The sequence below is a fragment of the Danio rerio genome, chromosome 21 (assembly GCF_052040795.2).
Source record: "Danio rerio strain M-AB ecotype USA chromosome 21, GRCz13ab, whole genome shotgun sequence".
In the NCBI taxonomy this organism is placed as follows: Eukaryota; Metazoa; Chordata; class Actinopteri; order Cypriniformes; family Danionidae; genus Danio; species Danio rerio.
In genome coordinates, this window is record NC_141041.1 from 26,105,026 (window position 1) to 26,118,586 (window position 13,561).

General features: G+C 39.5%; 1 protein-coding gene across 13 annotated transcripts in view; it reads right to left on the bottom strand.

The window, feature by feature from the left end:
- Positions 1-13,561, bottom strand: part of igsf9bb (immunoglobulin superfamily, member 9Bb) — a 171,165-nt gene that overhangs the window by 46,667 nt on the left and 110,937 nt on the right. For all 13 annotated transcript variants that reach the window (XR_015520339.1, XR_015520338.1, XM_087301323.1 and 10 more), the window contains exons 8-11: positions 5,670-5,812; positions 1,305-1,445; positions 1,114-1,230; positions 874-1,024 (exon numbers count right to left, since the gene is read on the bottom strand). Coding sequence is in view for 11 of the 13 variants with exons in the window: in XM_087301323.1 (XP_087157449.1) it covers positions 874-1,024; positions 1,114-1,230; positions 1,305-1,445; positions 5,670-5,812 (552 nt within the window). In the remaining 2 variants the exon portion in view is untranslated. The remainder of the gene's footprint in view (positions 1-873; positions 1,025-1,113; positions 1,231-1,304; positions 1,446-5,669; positions 5,813-13,561) is intronic.

Below are 13,561 nucleotides of genomic sequence, written 5' to 3' on the forward strand. Positions count from 1 at the left end.
GAAATGACCATTCAGCTTCAGCTTGTATGGAGTATACACATTTCGCTCAACTAATTATCTCAGACAAACACAGAACTCCCAAACACTGCAGTGCTTTGTAATTGTCTCCATAAATAAAACTTGTTTCAGAGTGACAGAACTTTTTTTGTCAGCTTGTAATTCTCTGCTGGTCACCTAGCAACCTACGAACCACCGCACCATAACCCCCTATCCAGTATGTGGTAAAATTGTCAAGCGTTGACCAGTCCGTGGTGATAAAAATGTTTGAGGACCACTGTTCTAGAAGAAACTGTATTAAAATACATTTGGGTTACTAGATAAACCGAATACTATTTGCTAATACTCAGTAAGGGTGCGTTTCCACCAAAGTATTTTTACACAGCTAAAAATGCAGGCGCTCTTCTGAAAATACTCAGCTTCCCTACTTTCTAGAATTTACCCCAAAGAAAACTGTTGGCAGAGAACAAGGAAAGTAATGGAATGTGCCCCTCAATATGTCACAAAATAAGCTAGAATGGCTTAGAAACAGAACAGACAGATACCACAGTTTTTGAAAAACAAAAAACAAAAACAAAAAAACAATACAACAGGTTTACTACATATTATAACAAATTACCTATGTGATGAACTGCTAATATAATGAATGTAAGCAAAGGAACACAAATGACATTGATCAATTGAACAATTTTAAAAAATGGTGAGTCAGGTGTTTCATGACGTTGCAAAGTATAAACAACAATACAAGTAAGCATTTAACGAAAAAAGCACCCTTAACGAGTCTGAAGTACAATGATAAAAATGTATTGAAAAAAATATTGCAAGTTGTGTTTGTGCGTCATTGGGTTTTACACCATTTGTTTTCACGCCTCCTACCGATTACTAGGAGGTGCGTGCTGGCAGTGATGCTCGTGGCGACATTGGAGGCGACACACTCCCACTCCCCGTGGTCCTCCTTGCTGAGAGATTTGAACTGTAAGCTGCCTCTCGGTAGGACGTTGTGCTTGCTTCTGCTGGGCTTCCCTACCTTCTCCAATAGAAGAAAAAACAATTCTGGCAAGCAGTTTATTTGGCTTGACAAAGACTTCGTAAAGATCCTTGAAAGACATGGCTTACCTTTCTCCATGTAATGTTGGGGAATGGGTCTCCTTCTGCCTCGCAGGGGATGACCAGCTCTCGACCAGCCTCCTGCCTGTACTCCCCTCCAGGAACCACCAAAAATTTGGGTGGATCCTATCCATCACCAAACACATTATATTGACGCAAACAAATGAAATAATGGTGCAGCTACAAGGTTTTATCCTTACCTTTAGCACCAGGGGGGCGGGAGGGGACGGTCCCATGGTACCGAGGCTATTGTAAGGCACGCAGGTGTAGGTGCCGAGAGAGTCCTCTGTCACCTCAGACACTCGAATGCTCCCATCTTCCATTTGGCTCCAACCAGGGTACTGCAATAGAGAGATGTCCCATTACCCTTAGTGCACACAATAAGAACTAACAGTTTAGTGAACCTTAAAAGGCAGAGGGTGATTTTGCAACACCAACGTCATGAACTTAAGGAAACACATAACCTGTAGAAGATCAATGCCTACATCACTACATCCACAGATTCATGACTATTTCTACATAACTGAACCATTACATCCATGGATTTATACATGCATCAAAACAAATATGTTATATAGGATAATACATTTTTGTATTAACTTTATTTGATCCTAATAGTGTATAAATTTGACACAACCATGTTAAGTTTTGCTGCATTCATTGGAGAGATAATCATTGGTTATGATGGGTTTTATTGAATGTAATTGCATTGTGCCTGAAACAACAAGATGATGCAGTGTCAACTAAACTAAATACAATAGTAATGTTTCAACATAAGTGTGAGTACGCATGTTTTACTGTGTCACTGTTGCTTTGCTGCATATTGTTGATCTATTAGCCATTTAGATGCTATTAACCAAAATTATTCATACTGTTTATAGCATACAACAGTATCCATCTATCATTTTAATTTATAAAATTGCTACCTGATCATAACAGAGGGTGTTTAATTCCAAGTCTTGAAAGCAGTACACTATAAAAATGATGTGTTTCAAAGAGAAGGTCAGGATAGAAATTAGTTCACGGCATTTAAACAATGATGGATGATTAAAAGAAACTGACCTGATCCTGAAAAAATCCAGATTTATGGTAAATCATGTTGGGTGGTGGACACAGGCTAGTAATGATGGCTTATTGCAGTTTATGCTGAAGGTTTGTGTACATTAAATGGGTGTTAATCATAACCAACCAGAAAACCTCCCAAATTATGACTGGTTTGGATTGGAATGTCTTTATTGTCTAAATTTGGTTAACAGCAATAGCCGACACAGACCAACACTCGAACAAACAACATAATAGTAAATTTGGTAGTTTTATTTCTATTTTTGTTTACGTTTTGATATGTGTCAGCTATTGCTGTTAACCAAATTGCATCTCCGGCACATTAAAGGCATTCCAATCCAATCCAGTCATAATCTGTGAGGTTTTCATTGTATGATGGGATTAGCCAGTCGTTGTGATAATTAAATATATGCAGAGTAATCCAGAGTAAGTGTCATGGTTAACTTTCATGAAGGTGTGGGGTGATAGGGCTAGAATAAAAATGGAGAACCCAATACTGGTAAACTTCACCCCAAAAGAAAATCTCAGGAACCTCCTTTGCTGTCCTTGGGTTTTACTACAGTATAGAGTTTGCCGTTGAAACAAGACAGACAGAACTGATTTCTTTAACTTTTTCTATAGTGAGACAAACTGCAGACATTTCCAAGCTGTTAGAAAATTTTCTAGGGGAACCAGACTGGCCCCTGGATTCTCCAGAGTAACTAATTTGAGGACCCGAAGCAGATGACCAGCAGGAGATGACTGAATTAGACTTGATGGGGCAAGCCCTCCAGAATTGCTACCCTCAGGGGCTAACACTGAGAGGAGATATTGCCGGGGCCTGGGAATATTGTGCCCTGAAGCACAAGAGCAAGCAGGGTTAGCAGTATGGCCCTGTGAGGGCACTCGGGAGGGGTAGGTGCTACACAGTTGATGTTGAATGATGAGTAGTTGATGTTGCCCCTCACCAATGGGGATTTCGCTGATAGGTCTTATGCCATCGGCATCATAGCCTCTTCAAGACTTTCTTGGTAAGAGCAGCCTAGGCTTCATAAAGTTCTTAGAATGACATCACGCGTCGCCATGTTATGTAATGTGGTGACTTCCCAATTACATTTGAGTGATTTCACACATACTTCAGGACAGCTAAAAATACAATGTACTTCCATACCGTCGGTTTTCATGCAGTACCTGAGATCCATGAAAGAGAACCATTTTGTGTAAAATTCATTATTTTCATGGCCAGCTACAGTTGCCCTAGCTAAGCCTAGTTTTTCCCAAAGGTTTTTTCTTAATTTCTGTCAGCTAGTGGAGTTTTGGTTTCATGCCGCTGTTAGGCTAGCAGAGCTGAGCATTGGTGGAGTTGTTCTTCAGTCTATCGGCATTCAGTAGTGACATTTGTGTTAAAATATACCTAATCAGTTTAAATATAACTAGAACCACAACACCAGTAAGCACAATGCACCACTCAGTTCCGCACATATGACAGCAGGAAGTAACCGGATGCGCACATTCGCATGTTATTTAAAATGAAACTATTTAAATGGCAATCTGTGGCGTGCCAGAAATATAAACAGTGTCCTCACTCGTAGCTGGGTGCTACGGACTGCCACCAATATGTGGTGTCGGTGTGCATACCCTGATTGAAATCTATGTTTAGAATTCTACAATGCAAAGTGCTTTGTGGCACATCGTGGCGTAGCGACCAAGTGGCGCATCAGGTGTGCGACCCCCTTTATGCCTTATTCACACTAGCAATGTCTTTAAAGCTGGCTGATGCTCTGGGGTGCGTTTCCCAAACAAAGATGTAACTCGCAGCTGAACTATAATAGTATGATGCATCATTTAGGAAAAGAGCAATGTAGTGACGAGTGTTTCCCAAAACCCCTAGTTTCTCTGTTGCAGATCCATCACTTGAACCACGTTACTTATAGCGTAAAACCCCCATATTGATGCTCTAAAGGGGTGGAGTAACAACTTCTTTAGAGTAGAACCCCGTTATTTCTTTGTGCAAATTATATTGTTTTACACACACACACACACGCACACACGCACACACACGCACACACACACACACACACACACACACACACACACACACACACACACACACACACACACACACACACACACACACACACACACACACACACACACAAACACACACACATTTAAAATAAAATCCAATATTAGTTAGTATTAATTGAAATATATGTAAATGGCACATAGGGCCTTTGTTTGCTTTACTAATTCATTCATTCATTCATTTTCTTGTCGGCTTAGTCCCTTCATTAATCCGAGGTCGCCACAGCAGAATGAACCGCCAACTTATCCAGCAAGTTTTTACACAGCGGATGCCCTTCCAGCCACAACCCATCTCTGGGAAAAATCCACACACACATTCACACACACACTCATACACTACGGACAATTTAGCCTACTCAATTCACCTGTACCACATGTCTTTAGGGGAAACCAGAGCACCCGGAGTAAACCCACCTAAAGGTTGGGAGAACATGCAAACTCCACACAGAAACGGCAACTGAGCCGAGGTTTGAACTAGCGACCCTGCAACCTTCTTGCTGTGAGGCGACTCATACAATACAATTGGCCTTTGAGTGAGCTGAGAGAGGATTACGTGAGCTCTCCTGGTGCTCCTACTTGCTGTAATTTAAAAAAAGTCACTCTTCATGTGCAAAAAGTTAAAGATTCTCAACTTTGTCGTGTTGCGTAACATACCCACCTGGTCGCCAATGGTTGCTGTTGCACGTGTAGATGAAAGTCACCAGAAGTTGCTCGCTCTTCGTTAAAATTAATGATCTCTTGTCACTTTGACGCTGCGAGTTGCTCATAGTGTGAATGAGGCTTTACTCTCCTGCTAGCCTGACTGGTTGGAATGTTCCATGATCTAAAATATAGTTATGGATTTTTATCCTCTTTTTTTCATTTATGTTTATCTGCAGTGGCACAATCTACACAGTAAAATATAAAAATAAAAATTCAAGCCAGAGTCAGACAAAAGTTCTTTAAAAGTATAAAGTACTTTGCAATTAGGAATACTATGTAAGCGGTATTGCAGTATTTTGAACAGCATTCAGTATATTTCTTAGATAGACCCCCTTTAAAACATTTCCCAAAATGTCAAAGAACAGACATATTACACTTTTACAGAATTTCCAAAATCCATATGTCTTCTTCATCACTGACGAGCAGTATGCCTATTGAACAAGTGAAATAAATGGACTGAATCTGCACTCAGTGCACTCTGAACGTAACATGATAAGTCTACCCATTTCCAGCTACTCAGTATTCCTCAAAGTCAATGGCATTGACGAGGAACAGAGCCGGAGTTATTCTCCGTTTGCCTTTATAGCTGAAGAAGAGCCAGCGATCTTTGTCAGTGTGAGACCATGAGATCAATGTAATCTGTGAATGAAACCCATCTCCTGCAGCTGTGAGAGATCACTGAAGCTCATGTGACAGTAGCCGTGAAAACACTGAGATCATTGTCCAGCTGGACTCACCTTCTCTATCCGCAGAGGCAGGCCGTCTTTTTTCCACTTCACTGAAGTGACAGGCGGGTTGGCATCCACCGGGCAGCGGATGTACCCCGGCAGTCCAATGGCCACGTAAATAACGGGCGGCATGTTTATCACACGGGCAGGGTCTATGAGATAAAGAGAGGTTAAGAGAAGCTTAAATACACCTAATTAGACATGATGTTGAGTTTTGTGCATCGTTAAACTGTCTGAAAATTAAGAGGAAACATACTCTTTGAAATATTTAGCACAAATCTTCTGAATGAGTCAGGTATTCTTGGAAAAATATCATAAAGACTAAGAATTTGCCTGAAATGAAAAGGGCTAAGCAAGCCTGAGATTATTACTCACCACAGTAAGAGCCTTGGGATACAATGAGAAGAAAAAAAAAATTAAACAGAAAATCGTAAAATTTTCTAAAGAACACAGAGTTGAAAAGACATTCGTACGCTGTTGAAGGCTGTTTTTAATTCAGACAACCACAACAAAGAGCCCAAATCTATCACTAGATAAGGTCTGAGAGGCAAATCTTATCAAGCAGCCATAGTGTTTGAGCGGCAAACCTTATCTGGAGACAGATTTTTGCTCTAGATGACTAAACAGGCACTGTTTAGTGTTTGTAATGGGTTATCTTGTGTTGTTCAGACTGCAGGCAAATCTTAAATCAGATCTTTTCAGGCAGAATGTCTACATTATTGATTGCAAGTGATGAATCAGATTTGTGTGTCCAGACACAACCGGCAGATATGCATGAGTGGTTTTGATAATGATGTACTGTTGGAGTACTCTCCTACAAAGTACAGTACAACTTTAAAACAAGACTTTCGAAAGCCAAGAAGAAACATTTTTGTAGAAATGGCATAGTTACATTTGTGTTGTGACCCAAATGGGACTGAGGTTTAGGGGGGTGAGTGTAGCAGAGGCCAGCTAGTGGCATGCTTTGAAGGTAAACCTCACTCCTCTGACCTCTAAAGGTGCTCTAGTGGCAGATATTAGAGGCTATGGTCTTTAGCCTTCTTATAAGAGCAACTAACTCCCATGCGGAAGGTCACTGGTTCGATCCCAGCTCGAAGCAAGTTTGGTGGTGTAGGACCAGCGGGGTTACACAAGCGCCATGTCAAGTCATGGTGCAGGGAACTTATTGTGTAACTTTGACTTTCTTGTGTGCTTTTTAAGATCTAAAATTTCACTCGTGAGTGCCATTTGTGTCTGCTCTTCTCTTGTAAAGGGAGGCCGTCGACTGATTAATTGACTGTGCAGATACAACCATCTGGAGCTGAACATGCTCAAAGCAGTGGAGATGATAGTGGACTTTAGTAGAAATCCCCCCAGCCTCTGACCACTCACCATCACGTTCAGCACTGTGGCTGCAGCAGAGTCATTCAGGTTCCTGGGCACTACCATCTCTCAGGATCTATTTGGGGCATTCACATAGACTCTATTGTGAAGAAAGCCCAGCAGATACGTTACTTCCTTTGTAAGCTGAGGAAGTTCAACCTGCCACTGGAGCTGCTCGTAAAGTACTACTCAGCTGTCAACCAATCTATCTAATCTAGCTCAGCTACCAAACCCGAATTCTGTAGACTACAGTGAATAGTCTGGACTGCCGAACAAATTACTGGCACTACCCTTCCCACACTTCAAGAACTGTACTTTTCCAGAGTGAGTAAAAGGGCTTGCAAAATCGCTCTGGACCCCTCACACCCAGCACACTTCCTGTTTGTACTGTTACCATCTTGTCAGCGCTATAGAGCACCAAGCACCAAAACAGCCAGACACAGGAAAAGTTTCTTTCCGCAGGCCATCTACCTCATGAACAGTTAAATATTCCCCACTGTGCAGTATACATGTGCAATAATTTCTCATATGCAGACTTTCTCATACACAGCACCTTATAACTTGTATATCTATAACAAATCTGTACATACAATTCAAAATCCAGAGCTCTTTTGTCTAATCCATCTGTTTAATGTTTGTTGTCTTTTTCATATTTATTTTTGTGTTGTCACTTGTCACTTTATGTACACTAGAAGCTTCTGTAGCCAAAACAAATTCCTTGTGTGTAAAGAACACTTGGTAATAAAACCGGATCCTAATAATAAAATGAATTCTGATTAATACGGGATTCTCTCCACTTCAACAGGATTTTATTTCAGTTCAAAATCAACTACAGGATGATTTCTGATTAGTTTTTCCTATTTATATTGCATAAAGCCACTGTAAAGTGAAGCATATCAATAATGTTCTAAAAGAGATTCAGCTGCGTGTGACTCATAAATCACTGTCTCTCATTAGTGAGGACACCAGTCGACCACAGCCTGCTGGAGAGCTCCGAAAACACCACTTTAAAGAAATCCACTGCTCCATCTTAATGCTTAGCAAAGTGCCAAGGTCTATTTTTAGCACAAGTCGAGCTGAGGGGCGGGATGATGTGAGGAGTGCATCAGAAAGAGGTGTAGATTTAGGGATAAACTGATAGGATGGTTTTTCACTGATACTTTCTGTTTACAAAAAACCTGTGCAATGAGGGTATGAAGACTATGGTTTGCTTGGAGGTGGGCACATGTACAAAACTAACTAGCTACGTGTAAACTGGCAGGAAATCCAAACAGGTAACATCTGTATTATCTGTATTACACATCTGTATCTGTATCCAAACAGGTAACATCTGTATTATCTGTATTACACATCCGTATCTGTATCTGTATCTGTATCCAAACAGGTAACATCTGTATTATCTGTATTACACATCTGTATCTGTATCTGTATCTGTATCCAAACAGGTAACATCTGTATTATCTGTATTACACATCTGTATCTGTATCCAAACAGGTAACATCTGTATTATCTGTATTACACATCTGTATCTGTTTTACACATACAGTCACCTTTAAATTTCACTTTTAAGTAACACTTTGGTATACCGGCAGTTCTCACAATTAATTTGTGGATTACCGGCCTATCATTACAGCCATATCACCCTGCAGCCCAAGACTGGTTACTCACTGAAGCTAAGCAGGACTGAGCCTGGTCTGTACCTGGATGAGAGACCACATTTGAAAACTATGTTGCTGTTAGTGACGCTAACATGGGACACTCAAGTTGTGGTCTGTGTGAGTCCTAATGCCCCAGTATAGTAAAGCGGACACTGTACTGTCAGTGAGTGCAGTCTTTCGGATGAGACGTTAAACTGAGGTCCTGACTCTCTTTGGTCATTAAAAATCCCATGGCACTTCTCATAATATTATGTGTTCTGGCCAAATTCCCTTCACTGTCCCTTACCCATCATGGCCTCCCAACTCTTCCCATCCACCAAATTCACAATATCACTGTCTTTCCACCACACCGATAGCTGGTGTGTGGTGAGTGCATTAGCGCCATTGTCCTGTGGCTGCCGTCGCATCATACAAGTGGATGCTGCACTGGGGGTGGAGTGGGAAGACCTGTCTCATGATTGTGAAGCGCTTTGTGTGTATGGCCATACACGGTAATGCCCTATATAAATGCACACATTACATTAAATTATTATCAAGATATTAGCTATTTATTAGTAATTAATTAAGAACTCTATATTCTTGATATATATCCCTAATTTTAAAGGTATATTACCTTGATAACTACTAATATTAAGAAAATTAGGAGTTAGTAATTGAGCTAAAAGTCATAGTTTATGGTTTATTAATAGTTAGAACTGCACCTTAAAATAAAGTGTGGCCCAGCTGTTAACTTTAAGTTACATCATTCATTCATTCATTCATTCATTCATTCATTCATTCATTCATTCATTCATTCATTCATTCAGTCATTATCTTTTGGCTTAGTCCCTTATTTATCAGGGATTGCCACAAGGGATGTATTTAACCAATAAGTGAGGTAAGCAGTCAGCCACTTAGGGCCAAAGGAAATTTGGGGGCCCCTAATAAATACCTAAAAGTATAAATTATACCTACAAATTATTTAGGTTTTTAATTCTATCATATTTTGTATGGTGAGGGTCTAACAACTCAAATTTTAATGCACTTAAAACATCCATGCAATGGTGTCCCTCACTCTAAATGGAGCAGTCCAGCAGTCAAATCGGATAAAGATTTAATTTTAAAAATTCATTCATTCATTTTCCTTCCGCTTAGTCCCTTTATTAATCATGGGTCACCACAACGGAATGAACCGCCAACCTAACCAGAACATCTTTTACACCGCGGATGCCCTTTTAGTTGCAACCCCGTCTTTCGGATGAGACGTTAAACTGAGGTCTTGATTCTCTGTGGTCATTAAAAATCCCATTGCGCTTCTTGTGGAGAGTAGGGGTGTAACCCCCGGTGTCCTGACCAAATTCCCTCCATCGGCCCTTACTGACCTCCCAATCATCCCCATCCACTGAATTGGCTCTATCACTGTCTATCTACTCCCCCTATAGCCGGTGTGTGGTAAGCGCACTGGCACTGTTGTCCTGTGGCTCCAAGTGGATGCTGCACACTGGTGGTGGTGTGGAACCCCCCTCACACTCACATTCACACACATACACTACGGCCAATTTAGTCTATTCAGTTCACCTATAGCGCATGTCTTTGGACTGTGGGGGAAACAAGAGCACCCAGAGGAAACCCATGCGAACACAGGGAGAACATGCAAACTCTACAAAGAAATGCCAACTGACCCAGCCGGGACATGAACTAGCGACCTTTTTGCTCTGAGGTGAAAGTGCTAACCATAAGTCCCCTTGTCACCCTATTAAAAAAAAAAAGTATTCTTTTTTGTTGTTTTCACTGACTCACACACTACACTATGGCTTAGTCCCTGAGAAATCCCAGAGAAATGAACTGCCAATTAGAAAAGAAGATATACAAAAAAGTAAATAAATAAAAAAAATAAAGGGTGCACATTAGGACTATGGCTGGAAATGTTTACAACATCCCAGCCCTTTTTTAGATTGTATGCTGATGGTTTTCAATTCCTCAAAATTTACACACACACATAAACACACACCAAAAGAGCAAAATACAAGTGTGTTTTGAAGACTAGAAATGCGAATAAAAAAAAGAAGAGGAGGGACCTGCAATGCCTCCAGCCGTCTAACGAGGCCGCCAGCGTCCACACTACCAGCTTGCCAAAGCGTCTGCAGGTGACGTCACTGCAGAGAAGAGGGTTTCCACACACGATGATGTCATCCTTTACACACCCCCACCTCTCTTTTTCACACTTACTGTCAAACAGTCTTTCTCTGCGCCTCTGCTCGCTACACACACAGACAGCCAGAATACATGAGATGCTTTCAAAGAGAGACAGCTGAAATTTCCTGCAGTCTGGGAATTCTGCTATGATGTAATCCCTTCGACCGAGTCCAACACAGACTGCTCTGCTTCCTCCGAGAAAAGGGAATTCAAAATATCTATTGCATTTATTACCAGAGCAACTTTTCCAGCACTCAGATCTTGCTCTATTACTGGCAAATATGGCATGCTTAGGGTTGATTTACTAAAAAAAAGCAAGATTCTTTGCATCAATCTATCAGCGTAAAGAAAGTGAGCCATGGCTGAGTGATCTGCTAGCTTACTGACTCAAGGTCACCGTTTCAATTCGGCTCCAGACTCCCAGGACAGAAGGCCATTCCAATCTCTGGGCTGCAAATAGAAAGTGTCAGGCTGCCCAACAGCAGCAGTTCAAACTATTGCTCGTGGTCTATGTGTTGAATACGCTGGGAGACTTCAGTAACCCTTTTTTATCAATTATAAAAGATCATACTGTAAGGAAAAGCCGCTATCCAGTGTACTGTATGTGATTTGATGTGAAATCTGGCGCGTGATAAAAAGGCATAATCTGTGCCCTTGTGTTGGTTCATTTTCACGCTCAATCCAGTGAGACCAATGTCACAGATTTGAGGATGAAGGAAAATTCCTGCTCTATTACATCATGTGTGATGTTACATAATACACAAGGCAACTAGGAATTTCTGCTGCATTTAAAATAAAACTGCTACAGTTAAAGGTTGTCAAGGTATGGAATTTAATAAAAGACATATTTATTTAGAATATGTATTGAAAACCAGTTAAACCAGGGGTTTTATGTTATACTGTATTATTTACTGTAGGCTGAGGAACATCTGAGAGAATTAAATGTTTTTATTATTTATTTACAATTTTCTCAGTGGCTTTGATACATTTCTCAGATCAGAGTTGAAATTCTCAAAACTAACAGTTCAACATTCAGATTATTGTGTCACTTGTGCACATTAAAAAAGCAGTTTTTCATGACTTTGAACAAGCTGCAAATGCTTTGGTACATCCCTGCAAATGATTATGTGCAGTTCTCTTCTGTGTCCTACGTTATCAAATGCTCATGTCAGGTTGATCAAAATGTATAATTTTGGTCTCTGTTGAATAATCTCACCACCCACAACATTAAATCATTTGTTCATGGCATAAGTTTGGCTTAACAAGGCTAAACAAGTTGTCTTATTATTTCGTCATAGTGCGTTTTTCGATGTTTTGTTCTGAATTTGTCAAGAATTGGTACATTTCTCCCAGGTGATTTTTGAGTTTTTCTAATGAAGGTTGATCTCAAAGGTCTTATGCTAACATTTCTACTTTTGTTTAGTTTTTTCTTTGTGTTATGCAGTGGTGTCTTCTCCTTTCTATATCACAATGACATGATCTGGCAACAAATTACAGTACAAATCGCAAAAAAAATTTAAAAAGTCAGAACAATTCTCCAGAGTACACTGTTATATTGACAACTTGACTAAGTAAGTAAGTCTCATCCATGCACAATGACATTTATTGACACAGAAATTTAGTTTTGAGAGATGAACAAAGGATTTTGAGTCAGAGACTAGCTTTTGCAGGTAAACCCATGCTGTTTTGCTATTTGTACATGTTGTTTTGAGAATAAACTTACTGTTTTGCAAATTTTAGTTCTGATCTGAGAAATGTACCAAAGTGACTGAGAAAAACTCTTAACGTAATTTAAACCTAGAAACTAGAATTATTATTTATTAGTTTGTTTAAAAAATAAACAAAAATCATATTGTTAATACTTCATTCATACCTTTATTTATTTATTAGTTTTTTGATTTGTGATTTTTTTTTATTAGTTAATCTATTTTTATTTTGTCATTTATTTGTTTACACAAGATTTCAATAATTAATCACATATTGTTAGACGTCTAATTTTTTATAATAATTAATTTAATTGGAACAATTACATTAATTCATTACAAATTAGATTTTTTTTAGAAAAAAGGTTTGTTGATTTATTCATTATCTAATTTAACATTTATATATCCATTGTACTGTATGTTTCTTCATAAAATATTAATTTAAAAGGACATTTTATTTTATGTAATTTATTTTATTTAATCATTCATTAGTTTATTTTTAACCAAACTAACTAAAGTTATTTTTGTTTGTTTACTTATAAACAAATGAAAATTATGACATTAGGATATTCTTTAATTTAACCATTTGTTTACTGTGCAAAATATCAAATGTTCCTGATTTCAGAAGCATTAAATCAGGGGTCACCAAACTTGTTCCTGGAGGGCCGGTGCCCTACAGATTTTAGCTCCAACTCTAATCAAACACACCTGAACAAGCTACTGGATTTACTTGAAACATTCAGACAGGTATGTTGAGGCAAGCTGGAGCTTAACCCTGAAGGGACACTGGCCCTCCAGGACCGAGATTGGTGACCCCTGCAATAAATGATGCTAAACCTCAACCATCATACTCAACAAAACAGAAGTGCCTACAGTTTCATTCTCAGATTCCCACCGTATGATCAGCAGGACTTATTGACAAGAACTAAAAATACCAAATCGATATACTCTGACGGTTTCTCGCCTACACAGCAAAGTTTATTTCAGCATCTGCACAGCACAA